This window comes from Oryctolagus cuniculus, chromosome 9 (genome assembly GCF_964237555.1).
Source record: "Oryctolagus cuniculus chromosome 9, mOryCun1.1, whole genome shotgun sequence".
NCBI classification, from domain to species: Eukaryota; Metazoa; Chordata; class Mammalia; order Lagomorpha; family Leporidae; genus Oryctolagus; species Oryctolagus cuniculus.
Genome location: NC_091440.1, coordinates 20166382 through 20193967, shown reverse-complemented (window position 1 = coordinate 20193967; position 27586 = coordinate 20166382). Strand labels below are relative to the sequence as shown.

Genomic DNA, 27586 nt, shown 5'->3' with positions numbered 1-27586 from the left:
TCCTATCATTATGATCAATTGTGAACAGAAATTGATCACTGGGACTAGTGAGATGGCATTGGTACATGCCACCTTGATGGGATTGAACTGGAATCCCCTGGTATGTTTCTAACTCTACCGTTTGAGGTAAGTTAGTTTGAGCATGTCCCGAATTGCACATCTCTTCCCTCTCTTATTCCCACTCTTATATTTAACAGTGATCACTTTTCAGTTAAGTTTCAGCACTTAAGAAGAATTGTGTATTGATTACAGTATTCAACCAAAAGCATTAAGTAGAACAAACAAACAAAAATACTAAAAGGGATAACATATCAAGTTGCTCATCAACAGTCAGGGTGAGGGCTGATCAAGTCACCATTTCTCATAGTGTTCATTTCACTTTAACAGGTTTCCTTTTTGGTGCTCAGTTATTTGTCACCTATCAAGGAGAACAAGAGGTATTTGTCATTGGCTTATTTCACTCAGCATAATGTTTTCCAAATTCCTAACAGGGATCACTTTTCAGTTAAAATTTAAACACCTAAGAATAATTGTGTGTTAATTACAGAGTTCAACCAATGGTATTAGAACAAAAAAATACTAAAATACTAAAATGGATAAAGTATTACATTGTACATCAACAGTCAGGACAAGAGCTGATCAAGTCACTGTTTCTCGTAGTGTCCATTTCAGTTCAACAAGTTTCCCCTTTGGTGCTCAGTTAGTTGTCATCGATCAGGGAGAACATATGATATTTGTCCCTTTGGGACTGGCTTAATTCACTCAGCGTGATGTTTTTCAAATTCCTCCATCTTGTTGCAAATGACTGGGTTTTGTTGTTTTTGTCTGCTGTATAGTATTCTATAGAGTGCATGTCCCATAATTTCTTTATCCAGTCTACTGTTGATGGGCATTTGGGTTGGTTTCAGGTCTTAACTATTGTGAATTGAGCTGCAATAAACATTAATGTGCAGACAGCTTGTTTGTTTGCGAATTTAATTTCCTTTGGGTAAATTCCAAGTAGTGGGATGGCTGGGTTGAATGGTAGGGTTATATTCAGGTTTCTGAGGAATCTCCAAACTGACTTCCATAGTGGCTTAACCAATTTGCATTCCCACCAACAGTGGGTTAGTGTCCCTTTTTCCCCACATCCTCTCCAGCATCTATTGTTGGTAGATTTCTGAATGTGAGCCATTCTAACTGGGGTGAGGTGAAACCTCATTGTGGTTTTGATTTGCCTGTCAAAAATAATTTAAAAAAAATTAATAAATGAGAAAATATATATTTTGACTTACATTACATTTATTTATAGCACTTTTCCATAAATGCAAAATATAATTAAAGTGAGAAATCCCTTTACTCCAGATACTTACTGATTTAAATAAATTTAGCAAATCTTTAAAATACAGATACTAAGTAAACAATCTGAAATTGGAAATCTCTTATTAACTCCTTAGTTAAAGGTAATTTCACATTTCCCAGTGTATTAACTTATGAAATTTTAAAGAGTATTTTTAAGGAAATACAAATTTGAAGTATGTGTTGGATATCATGCCAACTCCTACAATGCCTTACAGAATTTTTGTCCCACAACATACAACAAAGATATTTATGAATATCTATGTTTGAAGACATCATTCAGAACCAAGCAAGCTTCCCCATGTTAATGAACTCTCGACAGAACTTGATATATTTAGGAACAAGCATTTGGTAGTTCATTATATAATCAAAGAGTGGTGAAACAGTAGTCATTATCTAGACCTCTTAAAGTGGAGTGACTATGAGTAAAGATTGTCATTAACATTCAAGCTTACAAATGTCAGTTTCTAATACTAACATTTCCTTTTAAATAAAAAATACTGAAATGTTTAAGAATTTTTTTATTTATTTATGTTTTATTTGACAGAGTTAGAGAGAGAGAGACAGAGAAAGGTCATCCTTCCATTGATTCACCCCAAAAATGGCCACAATGGCCGGAACTACGCTGATCCAAAGCCAGGAGCCAGGAGCTTCCTTCCAGTCTCCCATGTGGGTGCAGGTGCCCAAGCACCTGGGCCATCCTCCACTGCCTTCTCAGGCCACAGCAGAGAGCTGGACTGCAAGAGGAGCAACTGAGACCAAACCTGGCGCCCATATGGGATGCTGGTGCTACAGGCAGAGGATTAACCAAGTGAGCCACAGTGCCGACCCTAAGAATGATCTTGTCAATTAAAATATATTCCTTTTATTACAAAAATAATTGTATATGGATGGAATTAAAAATAATGAAATTTAGGGGCCAGTGCTGTGGCTCAGCAGGTTAACACCCTGGTCTGAAGCGCTGGCATCCCATGTTGGCGCCCGTTCTAGTCCAGGCTGCTCCACTTCCAATCCAAATCTCTACTATGGCCTGGAATAGCAGTGGAGGATGGCCAAAATCCTTGGGCCCCTGCACCTACATGGGAGACCTGGAGGAAGTTCCTGGCTCCTGGCTTCGGATTGGCGCAGTTCTGGCTGTTGTGACCATCTGGGGAATGAACCATTGGATGGAAGACATCTCACTCTTTCTGCCTCTCCTTTCTGTGTAACTCTGATTTTCAAATAAATAAATAAATCTTTAAAAAATAAATTTAATAAATGTAGCAGAACTTTATATTAAGTGATATTTATTTTTTCAGGTGTATAATCATAAATAATTATTTATAAAATCTTCATCTGCAAAAATGTGAAAGAATTATTAATCTACTTTAAAAAATTTATGTGAGCATTAATTTTTATACTATTTACTTATAATCATGGGCACATTTAACTTACTAAGATATAATTAGTAATAATTGTTTTAAATGAAGTTTTATTGCAAAATATTGATATTTTACTTAAATATTGCGTACATAGTAGAAACTTGTAGGTGGTTAGTAGATGATCATATTGTTTCATTTCTACAGTATGCAGATTATTTGCCTTCTCTGGAACCAGCGTTTATGGTGTGATCACATAATTATGACAACACATAGAGAGTTTTTTTTTTTTTTTAAATCCAACTCTTTCTGAAAATAATTAATTCCTCACAAAGGAATGAAACCATCATCTAAAATGATTAGTTAGAAACCCATTAAGCTGAAACTCACTATTCTCTCCTGAAGACAGGTTTTCTGGAAGCACATTTCCTACTTACTGAGGAGTATGCAACAGTGGATGCAGTGTCAGAATGTTGTTTTGAGAGCAAACACAACCCCAGGGCAGTGTGGTACCTAAGGACCTGCACCCTGAAACACACTGAACCAATCTCTGATTCTTTTTAATCCCCCTTTACGGTCCAGGTTCTCTCTTCTCTACCACACTATACTCTTTCAAGTTAAAACACAACTCTTAAACTTTCAGTGCAGAAGAATCATCTAGGAGTTTTATTAAAGCCCAGATAAAGGTTTGGCATCACAATGAGCCCATCTGCAGTGGGCCCCAAACTGCATTTCTGCTTCCAGTGACACTGATGTTGCAATTTCCAGGACCATACTAACCTAAAGCATGAATCTAATCATTCAACTCAAATCCTTTGTGGGACCAGGCAGCAGGTGTTAATACAAGAGGCCCTGGAAAATAAAATCCAGGGATAGCGGTGAGAGAAAGAAGATAACTAGAATATGCTGGCCCACAATAAAAGCTTTCCAGCTCACATTTTTTAAGATATTGTGATCAGGAAACCAAACATGACCAAATTCAACATTTCCATCATATTTTGGAATAGTTATCTTAAGCAGTGTGGTCTAACCTGTCCTTTTATTTTTAATTTCAATTATATTAGGTTAGCCTAAAATAAAAAATTCCTGTCCTCCTTAGGAAAAGATGTTGGGTTGCAAAATGTGACTGTTTTTGTTGCTGTCAGATGAGAGTTGCTGATTCAAGCAGGGACAAATGTAATAAGTTTCAGTTACGAAGATTCTGATTCTCTTCACTGCAAAGTGGTAAATCTCTGGATGCCCATCTAATAGGATTTTCAGTGCAGTTTAAACAGCAATAAAGATACTGTTCTCCTGTTAACGTAGTGCAGTAACCTACTAGCAAACTATGTATTAAAAAAGAGAGTACTCTAAAGAACATGGTACCTTAATGGAATAAATGTTTCTGTGGATAAAACCACTCGTTTATTCTTAATCTAGAGGAAGTATTGAGTATAAGAAAAGATATAAATTCTTTTGTAAATATCAAGTTGACTAGCGGATCCTGATAACTTCAGTGTTATCAAAGTGGTAGATCATATAATCTCACTTCTAGATAAAAGAGTGGGCTCAAGGGTTTGGAGAGATGGAAATTCTGGAATCCCTATGGTTGGGAATGTGAGAATGAGCAGTGCCAAGATGTATAGAAAATTTTCTGTATCAAGTTAAACTTTAGATTATATTGATATTTGGGCATGTGCTAAAACATCTTTTATCTGTTTATTTTCTTTTAAAGCACAGAAAATGAGAAATATACAGACACATAGAAGGAGGAGGGAAGGAGCAGACAAAGATTTTCCACCTTTAGGTTCACTGCTAAATGCCCACACTATCTGGGCAAGGCTAGCCCAAAGTCAGGAGTCAGGAACTTGGTTTTAATTTCTAACATGGATGGCAGGACACAAGCAATTGACCCAATACCTGCTGCCTCTCAGGGTATACATTAGCAGGAAAATGGAATTGGAAACAGAGCTAGGACTCAAACCTAGGAATTCCAATATGAGATAGAGGCATTAAGTGGCACCTTAACTGCTGTGCCAAATACTTACCTTAAATATTTTAAAATATGACCGCAAGAATATTGTCTAAAAGAGAGTTTGCATTCCTGAAGAATTTCCACTCTTACTGGCCTTCTGACCTACTATGTTCAGCTCGACCTAACTGTAACAATGTATTATGCTTGGCCCTGTATTCTCATTTTAGAATGGGATAAACTATTCCATTTTATTATTGTAAGCTCAGAATCAAAATATGATGGCAGCTCTAATGGATTTTATAAATGATAGTTATATATGATTCTAAAATTTTATTTTATTGGCATGATTATAGTTTAAATTTCTTCATTCATTTCAACCTATTTGTAAGATAACTGAATGCATATAGTGCGGGAGTGGAGCAGGATCAATCATGACATGAATAAATATGAATTTGGGGCTTCTGGACAATATATTTTTTACATTAATGCTCCATTCAAATCTCTGCAAGTACAAGGTTGATTTTAATTTTCTTCACTTTAATTAATGCTACACTTAATGATTCCCTCTGCTAACACCCCTCCCCCTATTATGTTTTTGGAACAGTTTAGCAAGATAATACTCATAGGGATAACAATAAAGTATCACAATTGTTGACATATATATTTTTAAATTGATTCTAAGCACATAAATTAAATGATCTCTGTATAATTATTATAATAGAAGTTGTGAAATTGAATGGTGCCCTTGGATATAGCCCAACTGCAAACCTCATTTCATTACAGTAGTTTGCTTTAAAGAAAAGAATGTAGCAAGTCAAGAATCAAAATAATTGCATTTAATTGGGAATTGTGTTTATTTTCATTATACCTTTTGAATTAATTTCTTGGTGTGATTATTTATTTAGACAAAATTAAGTTAGTATATGAGAAAATCTATTGTTTTATCATGATTATAAATAACATCTGTCACTTTTTTTGGTGTATAGGGATAGTTAGCAAGTCCATTATCTTCTCAGCTTTTTATGATAATGCAACTTGGCCCACTACGTATTTATACTGTATAACAGCACTTGGACTAATACCTTTTTTTTTTTTAATTCAAAGCATCTTGGTTCTCTGAGGAATTACAGCAATTTTTCAAAAGCATTATCTCAAGAAGATTTCAATCTCATATCTTCCAATCTTCCCTCTTGCAATAAAACCTTCCCTCCTATTATGGCTAGAGTAGGATAAAAGGAGTGAAGAGAAGGCTCAACCTTTTAACTATCCCTGGACCCATTCTTTTAGCTCTTTTCTCTATTTTCAAAGGCTTCATTCCTGTTATCCAAAATCACTTTTCCATTTATGATCTCAACTTCATTTTTTCTTTTCTTAACTTGTACCCAGATCCTCTATTTTCTTTTTTCCCCTCTAATATTTGTATTACTTTTCTTTCATCTAGTCCCTATCCTACAACTTTGAAATGCACAGGTACAAGAGCAGTCTTGGAGAAGAATTGCATGGAGCAATTCAGTGTGGGGTTGAGGTCAGGAGGACAACAGTGGTGGGGCTCAGATTTGAAGGTGCTTGTTTTTAAGAGAGGCCAAAAGCACCCTGTCAGGGTCTCAATAATGCTTCAAAAGATGCTTGAACATTATACTATTTAAAACATTATGAAAGTTCACTGTGACAATATAGTTCAGTTTCCAAGAGTTAAAAGCAGGTAAAGCATGTTTACTCCAGAAATCCATCAAATTCAATGTCTAAGAATTTCAAGCATGCAGAATGGGAATGAGCAGATGTTAGGATTCCAAATGAACAAGTCAGTACTTGAAGGAATGTTAGAAACAATGTTAAATATTTAGGAAAAATGGATCCAGATGCCAAGGTAAAATTGTATCAGGGAAGCATGTTATCAGAGACAAGAAACAACAGAGGAGCTCAGGGACTGAGAGGTCACTGGTGATGAAAACCAGGCTGGTGACTGTTAAGGAATCAATATTGACCAGGCAGCTTTGCCCAAATATAAAGAGCAGCTGGTCAGCAAGGATCTGAATCTCTACCAGGGTCATTATGCAAAGAGAATCAGAGCTCAGACAACAAATGATTAAGATGTGATACTAACATAATGCTTGACATATTAATATGTTCATTTATTCAACAAATCCTCAGAGTCCCCTTGCAGCAGGCCCTATGATAATTCCTGGTGCTGTTGGGCAGCTAGTTCTGGGTTCTTATCTCTTATGCAAGAAATAATGAGACAATTAGTCAATGAGATATAAGTCAAGAAGGAACAAGATTTACTTTTAGCAAAGAGAAAGTACTCACTAAAGAGAGAGATTGAGTTACACCTGAGGAGATGCAAGGAGTAAGGGAAAATATTCATAGATGGTGGTGCTTGGGGTGAGGTTTCCAGGAATATGTACAGGTCTAGGAGCTTGAGCACCTTCCATTTTCTTGCCTTTCTAGGAGGTCTTGGGAGTGTCATGATATTGTGTGCATGATGAGGTAAGAGTGTCAGGATGGCAGTTGTATTATATTATTAGAATTAACTGGATCTCACCACAAGGACAAGGTCAGTACCTATGTTAGTGATTTTCAGCCAGCACCAGTTCTGGACAGAGGTTGTGTGTAGCAATGGTGGTTTTGGGTCTCCTCAGCCACAGCACAGAGTGGCAGAATTGGGTAGGGGGAGAAGGGGCCATATGGAGGGACGGGTGACACTAGCCCTCAGCTCTCTCCTAGCTATCTCCTTGCCTACTGGAACCACAACATTTAGCTAAAGGAAGTTCCCAGCGCAAGTCATACACAGACAAGGAGGGTAAAGTAACCATATCAATAAATAACTTCATGACAGTGCAAACAATACTAATCCAGAAGACTCTAAATGTGCTAAGTTCACCTCTATAGAAGATGTATTTCTATCCGCCTCTATTTGTGTTCTCTTCTTTGCTCTTAAATTATGATGAGTATCTATAAGTTAATTAGGTATAACTTTTTGGGTTTCATGATGTCTGTGTACAGTAAACCCCATATCTTATAGGATTCACTGTTCTTTTCAGTTATTGTGCTGAGAATTTAACACATAGAGTTGGTGAGACCTCATTTACTTTCAACTTATATTGCATCTTGGGACCTCATTTTGGGGAAGTAATAAGTATTTCACTTTTATGATAATCCTAGTTATTGCTTATTGTGACGATAACGAGCCACCACAAGTTGTTTCTCTGGTCAGTCATAATTATTTTAAAAGCTCTTTCAGAAATATGCATTAAACATATTCTAGCTTATAATTTGCAAGCTTATTACCAATAATCATTTCAACTACATTCTCTCTAAAATTATAAATTTGTATTATTTGTATAATCTGTTTCTTATGTTTTGATACATTCTTACCACTGAAGTTATATTGAAATAAGTGAAACAAAATTCATTGTGAGATATGGCTCATAATCTCAGAATTCCATTTACTATAGATGAGATCTATGTTAAGCCATTTCAATGCCCTGATAAAGGAAGAGAAGTGAATATAATACTAATCATTATCTCAGAAGAATTAAATATATATACTTTAAAAATTTCCATTTAAAATATACTAATTGTTATAATTATCAGAATAACTGTGACACATGGCTCATGTCGGATCATTGCTCATACTAAGAAAGTACCACAGTCATCAATATCTGGCATCAACAATGTATTCAGTTAAATACAGCATCAATACTCATCATCCCTTCAAAATACAGAGATTATTTAGCTCTGAACAAATGTTGAAAAGAGTTGGAATTTTTCAAAATTAATACATCACATTTATCTAATTTATCCATCTAATTTACTGAAATTCATAAATTTACTAATTTTTACATCTGATTTATATATGTAGAAATATATAGAATTTCAGGATAAAGCTCCAAATAGATAACCTGACATCAAGACATTTTCACACAAAACTGTGTTGTAGTATATGTTTACAAATATTGTATCTGTTCCTCAGCATCTACCTTCACATTATTTTATTTTAAAGATTTATTTATTTATATGAAAGGCAGAGTTACAGAAAGACAGAGGTAGAAAGAGAGAGAATGGTCTTCCATCTGCTGGTTCACTCCCCAAGTGGCTGCAACAGCTGGAGCTGCACTGATCCAAAGACAGGAGCCAGGAGCTATTCTGGGTCTCCCACATATGTGCAGGGGCCCAAGGACTTGGGCCATCTTCTATTTGCTTTCCCAGGCCATAGCAGAGAGCTGGATTGGAAGCGGAGCAGCTGGGATTGGAGATGGCGCCCATATGGGATGCTTTACCTGCTATGCCATGGTGCTGGCCCCTTTCACAGTATTTTGACTGGACCAACTGGTTATTTTAATATATTTCTTTTCATACAGCTTTATCATGGAAATATGAGTCACAAAATGAGAGTGTCAAATTTTTTTACCTAAATGAATTTAAATTCCAGAAACATTTGAAAAACATATTAAAGGATTTCTTTCATTTGAAATTCACGTCCATAGTTTTTCTAAGGATATTTTCATTCATATTTCTTTATCTTTTTCTTCATAGATATTAAGCACTTAACATGTTTAAAATTCTGACATTTTGAATATGTTTGGTATATGAGTTTGATCATAAATCTTCATATTCTAAATCTATAATATCTTCATCTGCCATATATTGTTTTGCTCAAAGAGAGTAGCTTGAGTAATAAAATCCAGTGAATTAGGGTAGCCACAGTAAGTAGGATAGCAGATTTCCCAGGGAGGGCAAAGTAGAGTTGTTTTAAAGGCAGGTACAGTCAGTTGGTTCCAGTGAAGCAAGGAGATGGGAAAGTATGTGGACTGAAGAGAGCAAATGAGCTGGCCTTATCCATTAAGTCCAGCTGTGACTTTTAAGAGATTGTTTCAATTGGGTAGTGAAATTGGAAAGTAGATAGCAAGATTCTGTAAAGTAACTGAGTAGTAAGATGTTAAATGAAGTGTGAATAGACCAATGTTTTTAAAGCTTTGATTTTTTTTTTAAAGTGGAATTTCAGGGGTAGGCATTAGATCTGGAACTTAAACCAGATGCCAGCAACCCATATTGTGGTGCCTGGGTCAAGTTCTGGTCTCTACCGCCAGTTCTGGCTTCCTGTTAAGGCAGGCCCTGGGAAGCAAAGGGTGATGGCTCCGCAGTTTTGGACCTGCCACCCTGATGGGAGACCTGGATGGAGTTTGTGGATCCCAATTTAGGCCTGGCCCATGTGGGCGTTTCATGAATGAGTAAATGGGAACACTGTCCTCCTGAACCCCACCTCAAAAAAAAAGAAATTCTACTTTTTAAAATGAAACCTCCTTCTTGTGTGTTCTTGTTATTAGAGAGTTAGTGTCAGAATTGCCCCATTTTCTGGTTCACACCACAAAGTTCCACAATTGTTGGAACTGGGCTGAATGGAAGCCAGGGGCAGGGAACTCAGTTGATGTCTCCTTTGTGAGTGGCAGTGCCTCGGTTATTCCAGACAACCATTATTGTTGCCTCTGAGTTTGCATTAGCAAAGCTGAAGTCCAGAGCCAGAGTTGGGCATTGTGATATGGGCTGCATATTTTTTTTTTTTTTAATTTGACAGATAGAGTTAGAAAAGAGACAGAGAGAAAGGTCTTCCTTCCCTTGGTTCACCCCTAAATGGCCCCTACGGCTGGTGCGCTGTGCCGATCCAAAGGCAGGAGCCAGGTGCTTCCTCCTTGTCTCCCATGTGGGTGCAGGGCCCAAACACTTGGGCCATCCTCCATTGCCCTCCCGGGCCACAGCAGAGAGCTGGACTGGAAGAGGAGCAACCAGGACTAGAACCCGGTGCCCATATGGCATGCCGGCACTGCAAGCGGAGGATTAACTAACTAAGCGATGACACCGGCCCCAGGGCGGCAACATCTTTACTGGTGTCCTTTTGTGTGGTACCCTGGGACAGGTAAGCATTGGACTTTTTTAACCATGCCTTTCTTTCCCTCCCTTTCCTGCAGGTCTCAGGTCAGTATTTGTATAAACTAATTTACAAACAAAAGTCAGACTTTTGACATAATTAAGAGCAAAAGAAAGGAAAGAAATAGTAGAAAGAGGAGCACACATGAGGTGCACAGTAACCTGCTAATCTGAGAAAAGGAGAATCTGAAGGAATCTCACAGTCTAGTTTGTATTCTGGGTTAAGAGAAGCCTTTATGTTGGAGATGACTTAATGGGAACTCTCTTCCAGTCAGATGGGCTCACTTTACTTCACTTTGACCTACTAAATCCAGACCCAATTCTCAATTCTTAATCTAAACTGAAAGCATGTAGTGAACAGTGACCCAAATGATACCCCAACCTCAATATGTTTATTGTCTCTGTGACTAAGTGAACTTCAACCATAGTATAATAATTGTGCATTTGAGTTTGATTGTTCAGAGTCCTTGTCGCATATTTAGAGGAGCATAAAGATAAGTTTTTTTTTGTGGTGGTTATAGTAGTTGTTTTGGACAAAGATCATATGATGAAAAAAAAAAAGCAGATTCAGTGAAAGGTTATAAGATATTACTATATGACTGCCTTCCCTCATTTCAAAATTTCACTTCTTATAGGAAGGTGAAATTTTGCTTATTTTTACAGTCTATTAGACTGTCCCTTTAAAACAGTTATTTATTGGAAGAGAACAGATTCCATATATTTCAGATACAATTTTAAGCATATAATGATACTTTCCACATGCCCTCCCTCCTCTTTCCTTCCTTTTTTCTTTTTTTTTTTTATTTGTTGATGTGACTATGTGTTTCAAAGTAGAGGTAACTTAAGAAATTTGTTCTTTTAAAAACAGCGTGTGTGGAAAAAAAAAACAGTATGTATCTTTTTGTAAGACACATATACAGAGTCCTGTGTTAACAGTATTTTTTTTCTTCATCATCCTAAAGTTATTTTTCTCTGAGATTTAGGTATTTTGATTTTGGCTCAAGAAATCTCCATTCTCTTGGGCTCAAACTTGTGTAAATAAAGGCCATGGAGATTTGAAGATGCTTCTCTCTCAGCTGTCCTGCCACAAAACTCACCTGAATATCAAGCTAGATGCTGGAATGAAGGGAGAAAAGTGCACAAAACACAGAAAGAAAAAACACACATGGAGAAAACATAAACTATGATCTCTAACAATTTATATCAACATTAGAGTCATAGAAAATAAGTCAACAGAAGGTTTAAACATTTACCCCCTTACTATCCAGAGATAAAATAAATTTTTTAAACTTTTCTTATAACTTTTAATAGTCATAAGTGTGTGTCTTTTTTTTTTTAAAGATTTATATGTGAAAGGCAGAGTTACAGAGAGACAGAGGTAGGAAGAGAGGTCTTCCATCTGCTGGTGCACTTGCCAGATGGCCACAACGACCAGAGCTGTGCCAATTTGAAGCCAGGAGCTTCTTCCAGGTTTCCCACATGGGAGCAGGGGCCCTAGGAATTGGGCCATTTTCCACTGCCTTCCCAGGCCATAGCAGAGAACTGGTTCAGAAGTGGAGCATCCGGGACTGGAACTGGCACCCATATGGGATACTGGCACTGCAGTTGGCAGCTTTATCCACTACGCCACAGTGTGGGCCACATAAATGTATGTCTAAAATGTTTGTAGTACTACATTGCTTAAATTTTCCTTATTGAATACTTTCAGGCTTACAAAAAGTTTGCATATATAGGTACAGAAATTTCCTGCATCTCCTTCACCCTGTTGCTCCTCATTTTAGCACCAAAGTAACAATAGTGCAAAACGTAAACTACTGGCACATTTTATTAGGTAATCTCCAAATAAATTTGGGTCACATTCATCTTTCCACTAATTCTTTTTTTCCTATTCCCAAGACCCAATCCAGGATAACAACACAGCGTAAAAATCATATTTGCATTGCATTTTTTATAGAAAAACTTTTATTTATTTAATAAAATAAATTTCATAAGTACTACTTCTGGATTATAGTGGTTCCTCCCCCAATACCCACCCTCCCGCCCCCAAACCGTTCCACCTCCTACTCTCTTTCCCATCCCATTCTTCATTAAGATTCATTTTAAATTATTTTTATATACAGAAGATCAACTCTATTCTAAGTAAAGAAAATCATGATTTTTATGTGATAGATCAGTAAGATCCCACGGAACGCTTACTTCCTTTTTCTATTTTGGGTTTTATATATTTGAAAGGTAGAGTCACACAGTAGGAGGGGGAGGGGACAGTGGTGGTGGGAGGGGGAGAGAGAAAGAAAAAGAATCTTCCATTTGCTGGTTTACTTCCCAAATGTCCCTAACAGGCAAGGCTGGCACAGGCCAAAGCCAGGATTCAGAAATTCCACCATGGTCTCCTATGTGAGTGGCAGGACCACAAGTGTTTAGCCTTTATCTGTTGCTTCAAAGGTATATAAGCAGGGAGTTTGATCAGAAGCATAGGCAGGCCTCAGTTCCACTCTGTCTGGGATGTGGATGCCCTGAGCTGAGGCTTAACCTGTTGCACCACGTCTTCCCCTTACTTTCCTTCTTGTGGGACTTCATTTTGGATTGTCAGATGCAGAGTGACAGATAACAATTAACTTTAAATATTAAGTTTCTTATTCACTCAAGTGTGGTCATATAGACTTTTTACATTTTTGAAGTAATCACTACATGCTCCAAGTGTGTTATTAAAAATGTGGTCTGCGAAATCAGAAAAAACCCCTTGTTGAATGCCTAGATGTTTGTCATTTAGGGCCAATAATCTAACACTTCAAACTTCATTCTCTCATCTGTGTCATGAAATTGATAAAACCCAACTCATAGGGATTTTCAGAGCTTCATAATTAATGTAGGAAAAGTGCTTGTACTGCATCTGATACATGGAATTTTGACAAGTATTACGTAGTCAAGAAGATGGTAAGGTCATACCTAGAAGTGCCATTTGCTTTTGATATAGAGGAATGGTACATACCAATATTCTGCATCAGTTCTTCAGCATCCACGGGTTCACATTTGTGAAACACTATTTTGCAGAACTCAAAATACGAGGGAAGATTGACCCTCAAGGAATGCATTTTCTCTGGGGAAGTGTAGCATATTTCTATAATAACTAAGTAACAATTCTTATAAAATATTTGTAAATATTATAGTACATGTTTACAAATGGAGGTAGAAGATCCTTTTTTTAAGAACTCAATAAGGTTTTCTGACAGGGTATGCTGATTTCATTTTTACTTACTTTTTCTAATTCCCCATGTAGATGGCTTATTCAATTCCATAAGGATTTGGGGCAAAAAAAAAAAAAAAAATACACAGCATTCAATAGAAGCTTCTGGTATTGACTTTGGGCAGGGTTCTTAGGTTTCTTTTTAATAATCCTCCCTTATCCCTTTCGGTGTTTCTTCTTTCTTAGCACAAAGCAAGTTATGGTTCAATTGACTTTCTGTCTGCCTAATAAATATTGATATATTGGATGCATTCAAGCGTGGCCCTGTGTGATCCATCTTTAAAGGTAGAGTCATTATGCAGGGAGGCTGCAATTTATTTATTCCTCATTCATTCTCTCATCTTTTGAGAGGAATCATTATGCAAATATTGAGTACTTTCATGAAATGGAAAACAAAAACAACACTAGCTTTTTTTTAAATGGCTGCTAAAAAACAAGGTATCATCCACAGCAGAAGGGAGTGAATATAGATCCTATTGTGCACATTGTATTAACATATTCTCTTTAGATAAGAGAGAAAGGTAATGGAAGGTAAAGTGCGCAATTTTCTGATTGTAAGAGCTGCAGTATGCTGCAATGATTGAGGAAAGGATTTATATATGATTTTCACTAGGAATCCATGTGTACACTGTTAACTCAATCCTGAAATATGGCATGATTACATGGCCTCTCAAGGCTTATTTCAGAAATCTGAGTGGAATAAATGACTTAATGTGTACACTTAATTAAAGATATGGATTTTTACTCATGCTGTTTTAAGAGTGGAAAATTCAAATGTGTTGGCGCATAAGCAAAATTGTTTAATATGGTATACCTATTGCTGTTGTTAATTCAAGCTACTGGTTTTATTCAGTTTATTTGTTTAGCTCATTGGTTGATCAGTAATTAAGAAATGCAAGCATACAAATTGTGTTTTACAGTGTACTAATATAACATGATGTTGTGAGATTATCACAGTCAAATCAGTTATAGCATCACCGCACATAAGGACACTTAAGAGTTACTCGCAGAGATTATCTGGTATACATTATATAATTATTAAATATAGCTGTCTTGCTGTACAATTGATCTTTGGAACTAATTTATTCTAACAAACTTTGTGCCATTTAAGCAACAATATGACATTCTTCCCCACGCCTACACCTACTCCAAAACTATTCTACTCTTTTCTTCTGTGAATTTGATTTTTGTAGGTTCCACATATAGAAAAGATAATGCAATCTTTGTCTTCCTAAACCTGTCTTATTTTACTTAGCATAATATTATTTGGGTTCATCTCTGTTGTTAAAAGTGACAGGATTCCCATGGATGGACATTATGTTGATTCCATAGATGGCAGTTGTGAAAATATTTTTAAATCTCCTTCAAATAACAACTTGTATGATTTATCCATTTCTTAAGTGTTTTTAATTTGCACATACGTGAAGGAGGCCTATACTTGTGTTATATTCTTATAGATAAAAAAAGTTGAGAATAAAGTTGATCTGTATCTTTCCAGAAAGCAGGAACGTGGTTGTAATTGTTGCATTCACTGCGTCTCATTTCATGCAAGCTGCATTTGATGGCCTCTGCAAAACCATTTGTGCAGCCTCTCATGAAAGTAGACCAGTAGCAAATCAGCAGGCTGACCATATTTTTTCCTAATTTTCTCATAATGTTATTCATCTTATTTAATTTTGTGTTAAAGTTTTTTTTTCTTTTTTTTTCCTTTTTTTTTTTTTTTTTTTTTTTTTTTTGCCAGGCAGAGTTAGACAGTGAGAGACAGAGACAGAGAGAGAGTTATAGACAGTGAGAGAGAGACAAAGGTCTTCCTTCCATTGGTTCACTCCCCTAACGGCCGCTACAGCCAGCACTGTGCTGATCAGAAGCCAGGAGCCAAGTGGTTCCTCCTGGTCTCCCATGCGGGTACAGGGACCTAAGCCCTTGGGCCATCCTCCACTGCCCTCCCGGGCCACAGCAGAGAGCTGGACTGGAAGAGGAGCAACCGGGACTAGTACCCAGCGCCCCAACTGGGACTAGAACCCCGGGGTGCCGGTGCTGCAGGTGGAGGAATAGCCAAGTGAGCCATGGCACTGGCCCAGTAGTACTTCCACCTTCTATGCCTCACTCCCACTTTCCTTCTTACTTTCTTATTTTTCTTTTAATTTTTGTACTGATGTACTTTAAATATACTTTATAATCACAAGCTTAGTCCTCCACTAATAATGAATTCAACAGATAATAAGTAGAAAGACTCCTCTTAGAAATACAGACAAGGGCCATAAACAGCAATCAAATCTTGAGATGTCAATTTCACTCATACACTGTCCATGTTTTTTAGTACTCTATATTTCAGTTACCAGAAATGAAACATTTCCTTTAACTTTTAGTAGTAAGCAGAATCATATTTTAAATGTATTTTTATTTGGCTTCCAGCAAAATTACTTTTTAATCATGAAATGAAAACTATTAAGTGTTAGATTTTTAAAAATATTACTAAGTAGCATCCCAAAAAGAAAGTGTAACAAAACTGAAGACAGGATGAATTCCTTTTATTAACTAAATAAACATTGAGTACTAGTTTACAGACTCCATAATATCTCAAATGCTTAAGGAATTAAACAATTATTTTTTCTAAGAATACCTTGCAATTGATAAAGTTATTGAAGATAAAATTTATATAGAAAAAGTTGCATGTTTCTGTATAAATCTACTAGTTTTAAAAGGAATATTTGAAATGAAAAAAGTGGTCTTGATCAAATTTTGATGTTGAGCATATATTTTAATACAGGTTACCTCTTATCTCCCTAAAATTTTACATGTTGTTTTTCTCTTAGTCACTACTAAATTGTTCATAATTCTAAATGGTAACTACATTGCACTATATTATCAATGTGTTGTTAATTTACCCTTGTTTTTGATGTAGTCTGTTTTCTATATTAAAAGCAAATTATTAAAATTTCATATAAAATTATATTGTAAGCATTCATATGCATAAACTAATGTTTCTAAATACTAAAATTTTAAGGTCACATTGTTTCATAGAACAGAAGTTATTGGCATGCAGTTGTTCAGAGCCTTCCCCAGATCCCAAGGGTATGTTTGGGATGTTGCTCCAAGGGCAGGATGCTTGAGATCAAAGCCAACCTGGTGATAGATGGTGTGCTTGAGACAGCAGAACAGACCATCCAGGGGCTGTGAACAGCAAGGGGAGGGTTTTTTTTGACCAGGCTGGCTGGAAATTCATGAGTGAAAGGTGAGAAGTGGAGAGATGAGGACAAAGGTCAAAGATAGTGAAAAGAGAGTGTTCTGAGAGACAGAGGACTCTTGGGGAATTTCAGGATGCTAGAAAATGGAAGAGCAGACTTTACTAGGATTTACCTTCCATGTGTCCTTATGCTTATCCATTAAGTGTTTGATAGAGACTCCAGCTACTATGTAGTGAGACCCTGCTCTTCTAATTGCTGTAGTAATCAGAAAGATCTTGCTAAAATAAGATTTCTACATTTTTAAGTACAATTAATTTCAATTCTGGATGATAGAATTCAGTGCATAAGTTACATTTCATATTAATATGGGTTTGATGGTATCCCATCTGAAAGTTACAAATAGAAGTGGAGAAAATCTTACTGTTAAAATGAATTCCTACAAAGTGAATTTTGCTATTTGTCCATACGTATGTTATGAATATTCATATTATAGCTGATTTTAAATTTCCAGCTTGGCATCAAAGAATGTATAGTAGGGGAACAAAGTGTAGTAACATCCTCATTTAGATTTCCATCATGTACACATAAACAACCTCAAGAGCATAGGTAATTGTAAATGTTGCAAAATAAGCAGTAATTGATGGATTTTGAGTACTTATTACTTTTTATTTTGCTATGTAATATCTGGAAGTTTAAATAGTTTTAAAAATGCCAGTTTTTAACCACAGCATCCTGCAAACCTTGGCAATTGGCTGCACACCACTAGCAGATATGTCTCTCTTGAAGAGCAGAATATTGTTCCTATTTAATACAGCATACATGATCCCATCCAAAGCACCAATCAGTTTGGTTGTCAATCAGTTGTTATTATAAAACTTGCCTTGACCTTTTCATTTTCCTATTGAATATATGTTTTGTGGTAGAAATTTCATAAGGTACTATAACCTTGTGTGTGTGTCCAATTAATTCCTGAATTCTTTTATGGGTATTTGGTGCTTTTGTTTTCCTTGCAAACATTATTATGTTATTCAATGTTTCCAACAACTGATGCAGCATCTGAGGTAGAGGATATTTTCAATGAATATTTGTTGACTGAATGAAAGACATTGTTAAAGAATAGAATAGGACAAGGTCTGGAATATGTAAACGTAGTCATTATTTGCAAAGCTACCTGCATTCTCTCTTCTGTTGGGGTGGAGGCTGGATACTGGGTCTTTGAAGAAAAGGACAACAGTTTAAGCATTCAAGTTACTTTGGGTAAAAACTATCAGTAAAGAGGAAATTATCTCCATTGTGTTTGTAAGAAATGAGTATTTGAATATTCCAGGTACAACACTTAATTGTTACTATGCTATCTTTTTCAGGATTGGTGTTATTGAATTAACACCAGTTGCTTAAGGTAGTGTTGTATATAAACACTAGGAATCGTAACAGCAAAGTTTATAGTAATTTGAACCCAACATATTATTCCTATGAGAATGCATCTCTAAAATAAAAAAGAAATTTCATTTTAAAATATGAATTTAGATGGAAATGCTTTATTAATGAAGATCACCCACCTCAACCTTCCATCGTGAAACACTTCTAATATTAAAAGCTTAGTGTTAGGTATTTCCATTTATTTAGACATCACAGCTATTATACATAAAATGCATCAACATTGTTTTGTCCATCAATTTTCAAAGTTTAAAATTTCATACACCAAGTCCCATTCCAATTTCAAGTCAACAAGCTATGAAAACACATGCTTTAGAGCATGAAACAACTATATGTGACATTTTATTTTCCTTGCCTTATGTTTATAGTAAAAAATCATTGACCCTTATATTCCACATACTTCATTCAACCTTCATATTGTTTTCTTTGTTTTAAAAACAGCTAGCACATATTAAAAAATTCTACTTCAAAGTGATTGATGTGCATGTTTTTGAGCAACATAAATTCTATCATGATCATGGTTAGAAAATGCAGGATGTTATTTATAAATTAACATTAAACTTAGTATAACTCTTTTGCCTTTTGCTATAACTATGAAGATTTTCCCAGGTATGAAAGAAAGATGAAAAAAAGTTAACATAACAAATAACTATACTTCATGCATTTCTGTGCGTAATAATCAAATTATGTATCAAATATTTCACTTGAGGGAAAGCTAAAATCAAGACCAAAATATCAACATTGTGTCAAATAAAATATGAAATAGGATTAAATAAATTTTATGAAGGCCTACTTTACTGAGGAATAACATTTCTGTAACACATAGGGTAATGACATGCAGGTGGTTTTTCCTAGTTGTTCAACTTTTACCTTTCAATAAATCTATTTTATGTCATTTTTGCTTGTAATTTTTGGCCTTGCTTTGTTATTTAAAGGGCCATATAAATATAGTCATTCTTTTGTACATGGTGTTCCCTGTAAGTATTTTATTAAGCAGACTAATGAGATCCAGCTTGTCTTTTGTTGGATGTCCTATTTGTTAATGACCCTTGATAAGGGAAAATATACTTTTGTCTAAAATCTCTTTTTCTAATCAAAACTGTAGCTTTCTCATCAAAACATTAGACAAATGCCAAATCTGATTAACAACTAGAAAAGCCGTAAAATGGAAAATTACTTAAATGCCCCCAAATGACTGAACTTACAAGAAGTTGTTTTAAAGATTTTGAAGTCAACATGATTTATGAAAGAGAATGTTTTGAAGATTGTTTTACATCTGGATTTAACAAATCAATAATAATCTAAAAATATGTAAGCCTACTGTCTTCTTGAACTTTGATTCTTGACAATAAATCCATGATATTTTATTAAATTTATAATTCAATATGAGATTTTTGCTTGGTAATACCAATTTATTGTTGATTTTTTTTCTTTTGTGCAATATATAATTACATTCTTTGAAATCACCTTCCTAAAACGTCTATAGAGGATATCTCTGGAGTGAGTTATTCAGCCTACTTTGTAACAGATGAGGATGATGTGACAACATGCCGGTTCCTTGTGGATCAATGAATCTTTGGTTATTTACTGTCGTCTTTTGTACCCTGAATTCCTAAGTAAATTATATTTTAACTAAGTTAAACATAATCATTTTTAAATACCTCAATTAAAAGAGCTAAGGTTAAAGATGTGTCTAATGTACAATTAACAATCAAATCAAATTATTCATGGGAAAAATCATCCAGATACAATGTATACTTTCTTATAATTTTATAAATTACAGTACATAGATTATGTCAATAAATGTATTATACTTTTATTGTAATACAACTTCAGAGGTCATTATACCTATTTCCTATCTGAGGCATTTTTGAAGAGATTAGTAAAATCTGTTGTTTTGCTCAACTTTATTTGAAAAAATCACCATGATTTTTTTTTATTTTTTAATAGCTTAAGTATTTTATTTGTTTGCAACTAAGTTTGTTAACACTATATAATGAAAATGTACAAAGAATAAGGTTGCAGTTTTTGGTTATATTTAAGTCAAAGACATTCATTAATAAGGAATCTTTAAATGTGAATATCCCAGAAATTTCTCTAAGCCATCTGATCAGAACAACTGTCTCTGAATATGACCTTACTTTGGAAGGTACTGGCATATATTTGAATTCAACTCAAAAATTTTTCAAAATAAGCCCTAATTAAAAAAAAAAAAACTATTTTATATTCCAACTAAAACAATTGTAATAGAACTTTCCTTCTTTCCTTTCCAGAAACAATAATAATGAAAACAAGGCATTTTGTAAAATGTGGTCCTGAACAAGTCATAGTAAAAAATAAATGTATACTTTTTTTCCCTCTTTCTATGCAACTTTGACTTTCAAATAAATCCTTAAAAATGATGTTGACTATATTTAAAGTACTTTTCATTTTTTTAAAATTTTTTTAACTTTTATTTAATGAATATAAATTTCCAAAGTACAGCTTATGGTTTACAATGGCTCCCCCCCCCCCATAACTTCCCTCCAACCCACAACCCTCCCCTTTCCCTCTCCCTCCCCCCTTCCATTCACATCAAGATTCATTTTCGTTTCTCTTTATATACAGAAGATCAGTTTAGCATATATTAAGTAAAGACTTCAACAGTTTGCACCCACATAGAAACACAAAGTGAAAAATACTGCTTGAGTACTAGTTATAGCATTAAATCTCATTGTACAGCACACTAAGGACAGAGATCCTACATGAGGAGTAGGTGCACAGTGACTCCTGTTGTTGACTTAACAAATTGACACTCTTGTTTATGGCATCAGTAATCACCCTAGGCACTTGTCATGAGTTGCCAGTATACTTAACACCCCCCTCCTCAAAACAGAGGCTACTCTCTGTTCCTCAGCCTTGGAAACAAGGTGAAGAACAGCCTGTAAGCAACGTCGGGCAGGGCTTGCCAAAGAATCTGGGGAACCTGATCCAAGGAGCCAAATTCTACCTTTAAGAACTGATACAAAAGGGGCTGGCGCCATGGCTCACTTGGTTAATCCTCCGGCTGCGGCGCCAGCATCCCATATGGGCCCGGTTCTAGTCCTGGTTGCTCCTCTTCCAGTCCAGCTCCCTGCTGTGGCCCGGGAGGGCAATGGAGGATGGCCCAAGTGTTTGGGCCCTGCACCCACATGGGAGACAAGGAGGAAGCACCTGGCTCCTGCCTTTGGATCGGCACAGCGCACCAGCCGTAGGGGCCATTTAGGGGTGAACCAATGGAAGGAAGACCTTACTCTCTCTCTCTCTCTCTCTCTCTCTCTCTTCACTGTAACTCTACCTGTCAAATTAAAAAAAAAAAAAAGAAGGAACTGATACTAAGGTGAGTGGTTCCTCCCAAGTAGCAGTGCTGCTGGGGCCCGGTGCTGGCCCTGCCCCGTGCTCACACATGTTGTGCTCCCGCTCCAGGGAGGTCTTTTCTCTTTAGAGGGATGGGTCCAGGGAATTCTTTGATTGTGTGAATGAGGTGAGCGCCGACTCTATTGGGTATTTTAAGGCTTGGAGTCAAAGTATTTTTGTAACAGAGCTAGGCAGAGTCCATGTGTCACGCGCCATCTCCAGTTGGTTCTAATTTCTCACCACGCATTTGCAGATCTAGGACTGCAGATTTCCACTCTGTCATCATCATCACATCTAATGTCCATCTAAATTATGATTCATACACTGTGCCTGGAAGCAGTCCCAGTATCTAACAATAATACCTACACATAAAACAATTCACTGTCGCAACTTATATGGTCACAAAAAATTCATGACCTTCTGCAGACCAAGTCAATGTTTTTCACCATAATTGTCGTGCATCAAATTAACAGCCAGAATCCCTGAGATTAAAAAAGTTTGCACAATACAAATAATAACTTAAAATACACACACAGATATACACACACTCTTGCACACACTTCTTACAGAACTGTGCTTGGGGAAACTCCACTTGTTGAGTGCCATCTTTTCTGGATTGTTATAGTTTCAAAGGCTTATATTTACGGTAAATTTATCAAGTGGTTCATTTAGATATATGTAACTTATTGTGTCAGTCATACTTCAATAATGATGGTTTTCCAGAGCCATTTTGATCAAGAATATGTGAATTACAGATAAGATTTTAAAATCATCAGAATCATTTAGATGTAAATTATTATTTAATGTGTTAAATAGTTTCCACTCTGAAAACTAAAGTTGTTTATGGAAAAATACAGAATATTTCATGTTTTTGTTCAAGTGTAATTCCTCTTACTAGTATGTAGATTATGAAAATCTAGTGGTGAAAAATATTTAGATTTGCACAATAAGAGAATATGTGAGTTTTCAAATTCTCCCCAACCACTAACAGTTTTTGAAACTTTATAGACTAAATGTATATAAATTTTGTATTAAAATTTTTATCAAATATTTCATATTTTTATAAATTATAATACACACTTATGAGGAATTCAACCACAATATACATTTGTATATATTGTTTGATACTCGTAGTTTATTAGTTTTCTTTTTAAATTTCTTATAAATCTATTAGAATTCATATTGAACTTGCAATATGGATAGAACATCCACATTTCTATGAAAAAATGATTCAAGAAAAATAGTTTGAAAAATGATGTTTTCTACAAAGTCGTAAAATACAAATATTGCAATAGGATTGCTCCTCATAATATCCTCATTGGTCTATTTGTTCACAGGATGATTTTTGAGGTCCTACTTGCTGAGTCAAGTAAATGAAACATTTTAGTCTAAAATAATTTAAGTGATTCTTAGTTATAAATTGGACCTTTGGAAATTTACAGGACATTGTTAGGACCACCAATATGGCTCTTTGTATATATGGTAAACATCTTCATTATAAGAATTGTACCTTATATTTCTCTTTTTTGAAGGAATTTATTTAATTGTCTATTTACTTATTTGAAAGATGTGTGTGTGTGGGGGAGAGAGAGAGACAGACAGAGACTATATGACTCTTCCATCCACTAATTCACTTCTCAAAAGCCTGCAACAGGCATGGAAAGCCAAAACACTCTGGAAACAAACAAACAAACAAACAAACAAAAACCCTACATGAAAGATCTCCGCGAATGAGATCCCAGTGAAAAGAACAGGTCATCAAAGAAGAAGGTACCTTTCTCTGAAGGGAGGAGAGAACTTTCACTTTGACTATGACCTTGTCTAAATATGATCAGAGTTGATGAACTCAAAAGGCCTCCATTGCCTTGGCAACTCATGACAAGAGCCTAGGGAGACAAGAGTGTCAATTTGTTAAGTCAACAACAGGAGTCACTGTGCACTTACTTCTCATGTAGGATCTTTGTCCTTAATGTGCTGTACATTGAGATTTAATGCTATAACTAGTACTCAAACAGTATTTTTCACTTTGTGTTTCTGTGTGGGTGCAAACTGTTGAAATCTTTACTTAATATATGCTAAACTGATCTTCTGTATATAAAGAGAAATGAAAATGAATCTTGATGTGAATGGAAGGGGGGAGGGAGAGGGAAAGGGAAGGGTTGTGGGTGGGAAGGAAGTTATGGGGGGAGAGAAGCCATTGTAATCCATAAGCTGTACTTTAGAAATTTATATTCATTAAATAAAAGTTTAAAAAAAAAAAAAAAAAGCCTGCAACATTCAGAGCTGGACCAGGCTGAAGTGAGAGCCTGAGAACTCCATCTCATTCTCCAGCATGGGTGGCAGGCATCCAAGTAGTTGGACTATCTTCCACTACCTTCCCAGCACATTGGCAGGAAGCAGGGTGGGAAGCAGAGTATCTGGGACTCTGATACGGGAGACTGGCTTTGCAAGCAGCAGCTTAACCACCTATGCAATGATGCCAGCCTCTAGCACACATACTACAAAATTTATAGAACAATTTGTACAATATAAGGACTTATTAAATGTTTGTAGGTAATAAGTGATTTTTTGTTCTATTTATATATTGAATAATGATCCACTTAGTTAATTGGCCTACCCAACATCACCTTTTAAATTTCTATCATTCCAAATCCTTCCATCTACTTTGATACATATAATATAGTCTTGTTAATTTTAGTTGCCCTTCTGTATCACTGAACAGCAGAACTCATTTCTCCAATCTGATGAACATTATGCCTATTGACTTTATCTTTCTTTTTATATGTTTATCATTATGCTCTTAAATTTTTATATATGAAATACATGAATTTTTCTCCCTTTATATAAATAAAAATGATAGAAAATTTAGCAATTTTTAACATTTTACCACATATACTTCATATGGAGACAGTATATTCATATATATATATATATTTGTTTGAAAACAGATATTAATAATACAAAATTAGGGATCCATGATAATGCTCATATTGTGAAAGAAGTATATATTGTCAGATATATGATTCAGTTAAGCAAGGATTATAAATAATGGTAAACTAAATCATATGTCATCCACACAATTTTTATATCTTCTCTATATTAACTTTTAGGTCTGGCTTATTTCACTTAGCATAATTAACTCTAGTTCCATCTGTTTTGTTGCTAATGTCAGAATTTCATTCATTTTTATGGCTAAGATACATTGTATCCTGTGTAGATACCTCATTTTCTTTATCCAGTAATCAGTTGATGGACGTCTAGGTTGATTCCATAGCTTTGCTATTGTGAAAGGTGCTGCTGTAAACGTGGGAATGCAGGTACCTCTTTCATATGCTGATTTCACTTGCTTTGGATATATTCCCAGCAGTAACATAGCTGGGTCGTATAATTAATCTAGTTTTAGTTTATGAGGAGTTTCATACTGTTTTCCCTAATGGTTGTACCAATTTGCATTTCTACCACTACCAACAGAGTATTAGGGGGGCATTTTTTTTTTCACAACCTCACCAGTGTCTGTTATTTTTTGATTTTTGGTTAACAGACATTCTAACTGTAGTGAGAGGATATCTTACTGTGGTTTCTCTTTGCGTCTCCTTGATGGCTCCTGACTGAGCATTTTTTTCTTGTGTCTATTCATTTGTATTTCTTCCTTTTAAGAATACGTACAAATATTCTTTGCTCATTTCTTTTTTTAAAAGATTTATTTATTTACTTGAGAGGTAGAATTACAGAGAGAAGGAGAGACAGACAGAGTCTTCCGTTCACTGGTTCACTCCCCAAATGTCCACAACGGCCAGAGCTGGGCCAATCCAGAAAACAAGGAATTAGAAGCTTCCTCCATGTTTCCCACGTGGTGCAGGGACCCAAGTGACAGGGACATCTTCCACTGTTTTCCCATGCCGTTAGGAGACAGCTAGGTCAGAAGAGGAGCAGCCGAGACACGCACCTGCTCCCATGTGGGATGCCAACGCCACAGGTGGAGGCTTAACCTACTATGCCTCAGTGCTGTCCCTCTTCTCATTTCATAACTGGATTGTTTTGTTGTTATTGAGCTTCTTGAGCTCCTTATATATTCTGGATATTGATCCTTTATTGGATGCATCGTTTGCAAATAGTTTTTCATTTATGATGGAATTTTATGTGATAGAGTAGGCATGAGGGACATAGAAAGGGAGTCACTGAGGCTGCTGTTCTGGCATAAGTCTTTGTTGCCTTCCCTCCCCTACTTCCTACATTGAAACAAGTGGCAATGTAGTCAAGTATTGTACTTTAACGGTTTTTGTGAAATGCAGTATCTCATCATCATCTAAATCAAGCATCAATTGTGTAAGCAAAATTAATGTCTGGCACACTTGGCAGTATCAATCAAGATGCATTCCCCCCAGAATTGCGGTCATATTCTCTATCAAATTCCTCTTTTAGTAATATCTGAATGAGAATGTTTAGGATTTCTAAAATGGAAAAGTTAATTACAAAAGGCCAAATAACATCTGGAGTCAGGAACATACAGATACTTAATGAAGGCATATTTATAATGAAATGTAATGTTGAAAAATACATGTGATAATGTACTGCCAGTTCTTAAGTGTGTGCTCAAGTATAATTCTCTAAAAGTTAAAAATGAGAATCTCAAAAAAATTTGAACATAGGCCAAAGATTTTATTTACCACATTAATTACTGCAGGGACCAGTATGATATTAAGATCAGTTCAAAAGAGAATCAAGGAACAGATTTATAGACTGATCAGTCGAGAGAATGGGGAATGAATACACTCACAGATACAAAACTGATTAATGTCTTAAGGCAATGAACAGTAACATCTGGTGTTACCTTTAATCCTAGACAGGAAATAATTTATGTTGCTGTTAAACAAAAATTATCTTCACTGGTCTCTGAAAGTAATCATCTACATTACTGTTAGTTTTCTACATGCTAACTCTTACAGGGTTGGTGAATACTCTTGTTGACAACAAACAGAAAGACAACGATACACCTATGTAGAAAGTCAGATAATTCAACAAGGAAGCTGAGCTTCTCAAATGCCTCCTACTACTCTGAAAAGACACCCAGCAATTGTTTTTGCCTATTTCCACATTTGCAGTCATTTTTCTGACTTTGTCTATAGCCTTAGTCTTCATCCTGATGACAATTTCTGGCTCTGGATTTCACGTTTGCCTTCACAGTTCTCATCTTCTTTCCTATTCTCCATGCTGGCTAAGGCCTTTTCTAGTTGGCAAGTTTGTTTCTTTTCCACAGCTGCCATCGAATTTTATTTGTTATTTGTCTTGATCTATTTTTTCTCCTTCTATTGGTCATTATTTATGAACTGCTCTATATTGCTAGAAGGCAGATACTTCTCTTAGTCTGGGGGAGGGGATATGTATGGTTTTCTTTAACATCTGTTGAATATTAGGTATGTCCTAAATGCAATCTGTATATTATCGTACTTTGCTACTTTTTACATGTATGGTTTAATCATGATCATTTAACGAATACAGGTGAAAAAAATTGGGGGGAGGGAGGGACAGTATCTTGTCTAATGCCAATCATTTAGTAAGGGGTGGCATCAAGATTTCATCTCAATTGTTTATTGCTAACATGTGATTATTCTTGTTCTATGTAAATTATTACAGAAAGTAATATAATTTTATTCTGACTCAATAACTTCTACCTTCAGTAACCTTTGAAGTCCTTTTTGTTTTTTGTTTGTTTTTGTTTGTCTGTTTTCTTTCCTAAGGACAGGTTTCAACTCACCAGGTCAGGCAG

General features: G+C 35.6%; 1 protein-coding gene across 14 annotated transcripts in view; it reads left to right on the top strand.

The window, feature by feature from the left end:
• The window catches only part of GPC5 (glypican 5), a 1599230-nt gene that overhangs the window by 1006667 nt on the left and 564977 nt on the right, over positions 1-27586 (top strand). Inside the window, exon 8 of one of the 14 annotated variants that reach the window (XM_070048387.1) lies at positions 388-15539. The exons of the other annotated variants lie outside the window; for them this stretch is intronic. Within the exon in view, the coding sequence (XP_069904488.1) occupies positions 388-470 (83 nt within the window). The 3' untranslated portion in view covers positions 471-15539. Of the gene's footprint in view, positions 1-387; positions 15540-27586 lie in introns of those variants that run through there. 14 annotated transcript variants of the gene reach the window in all.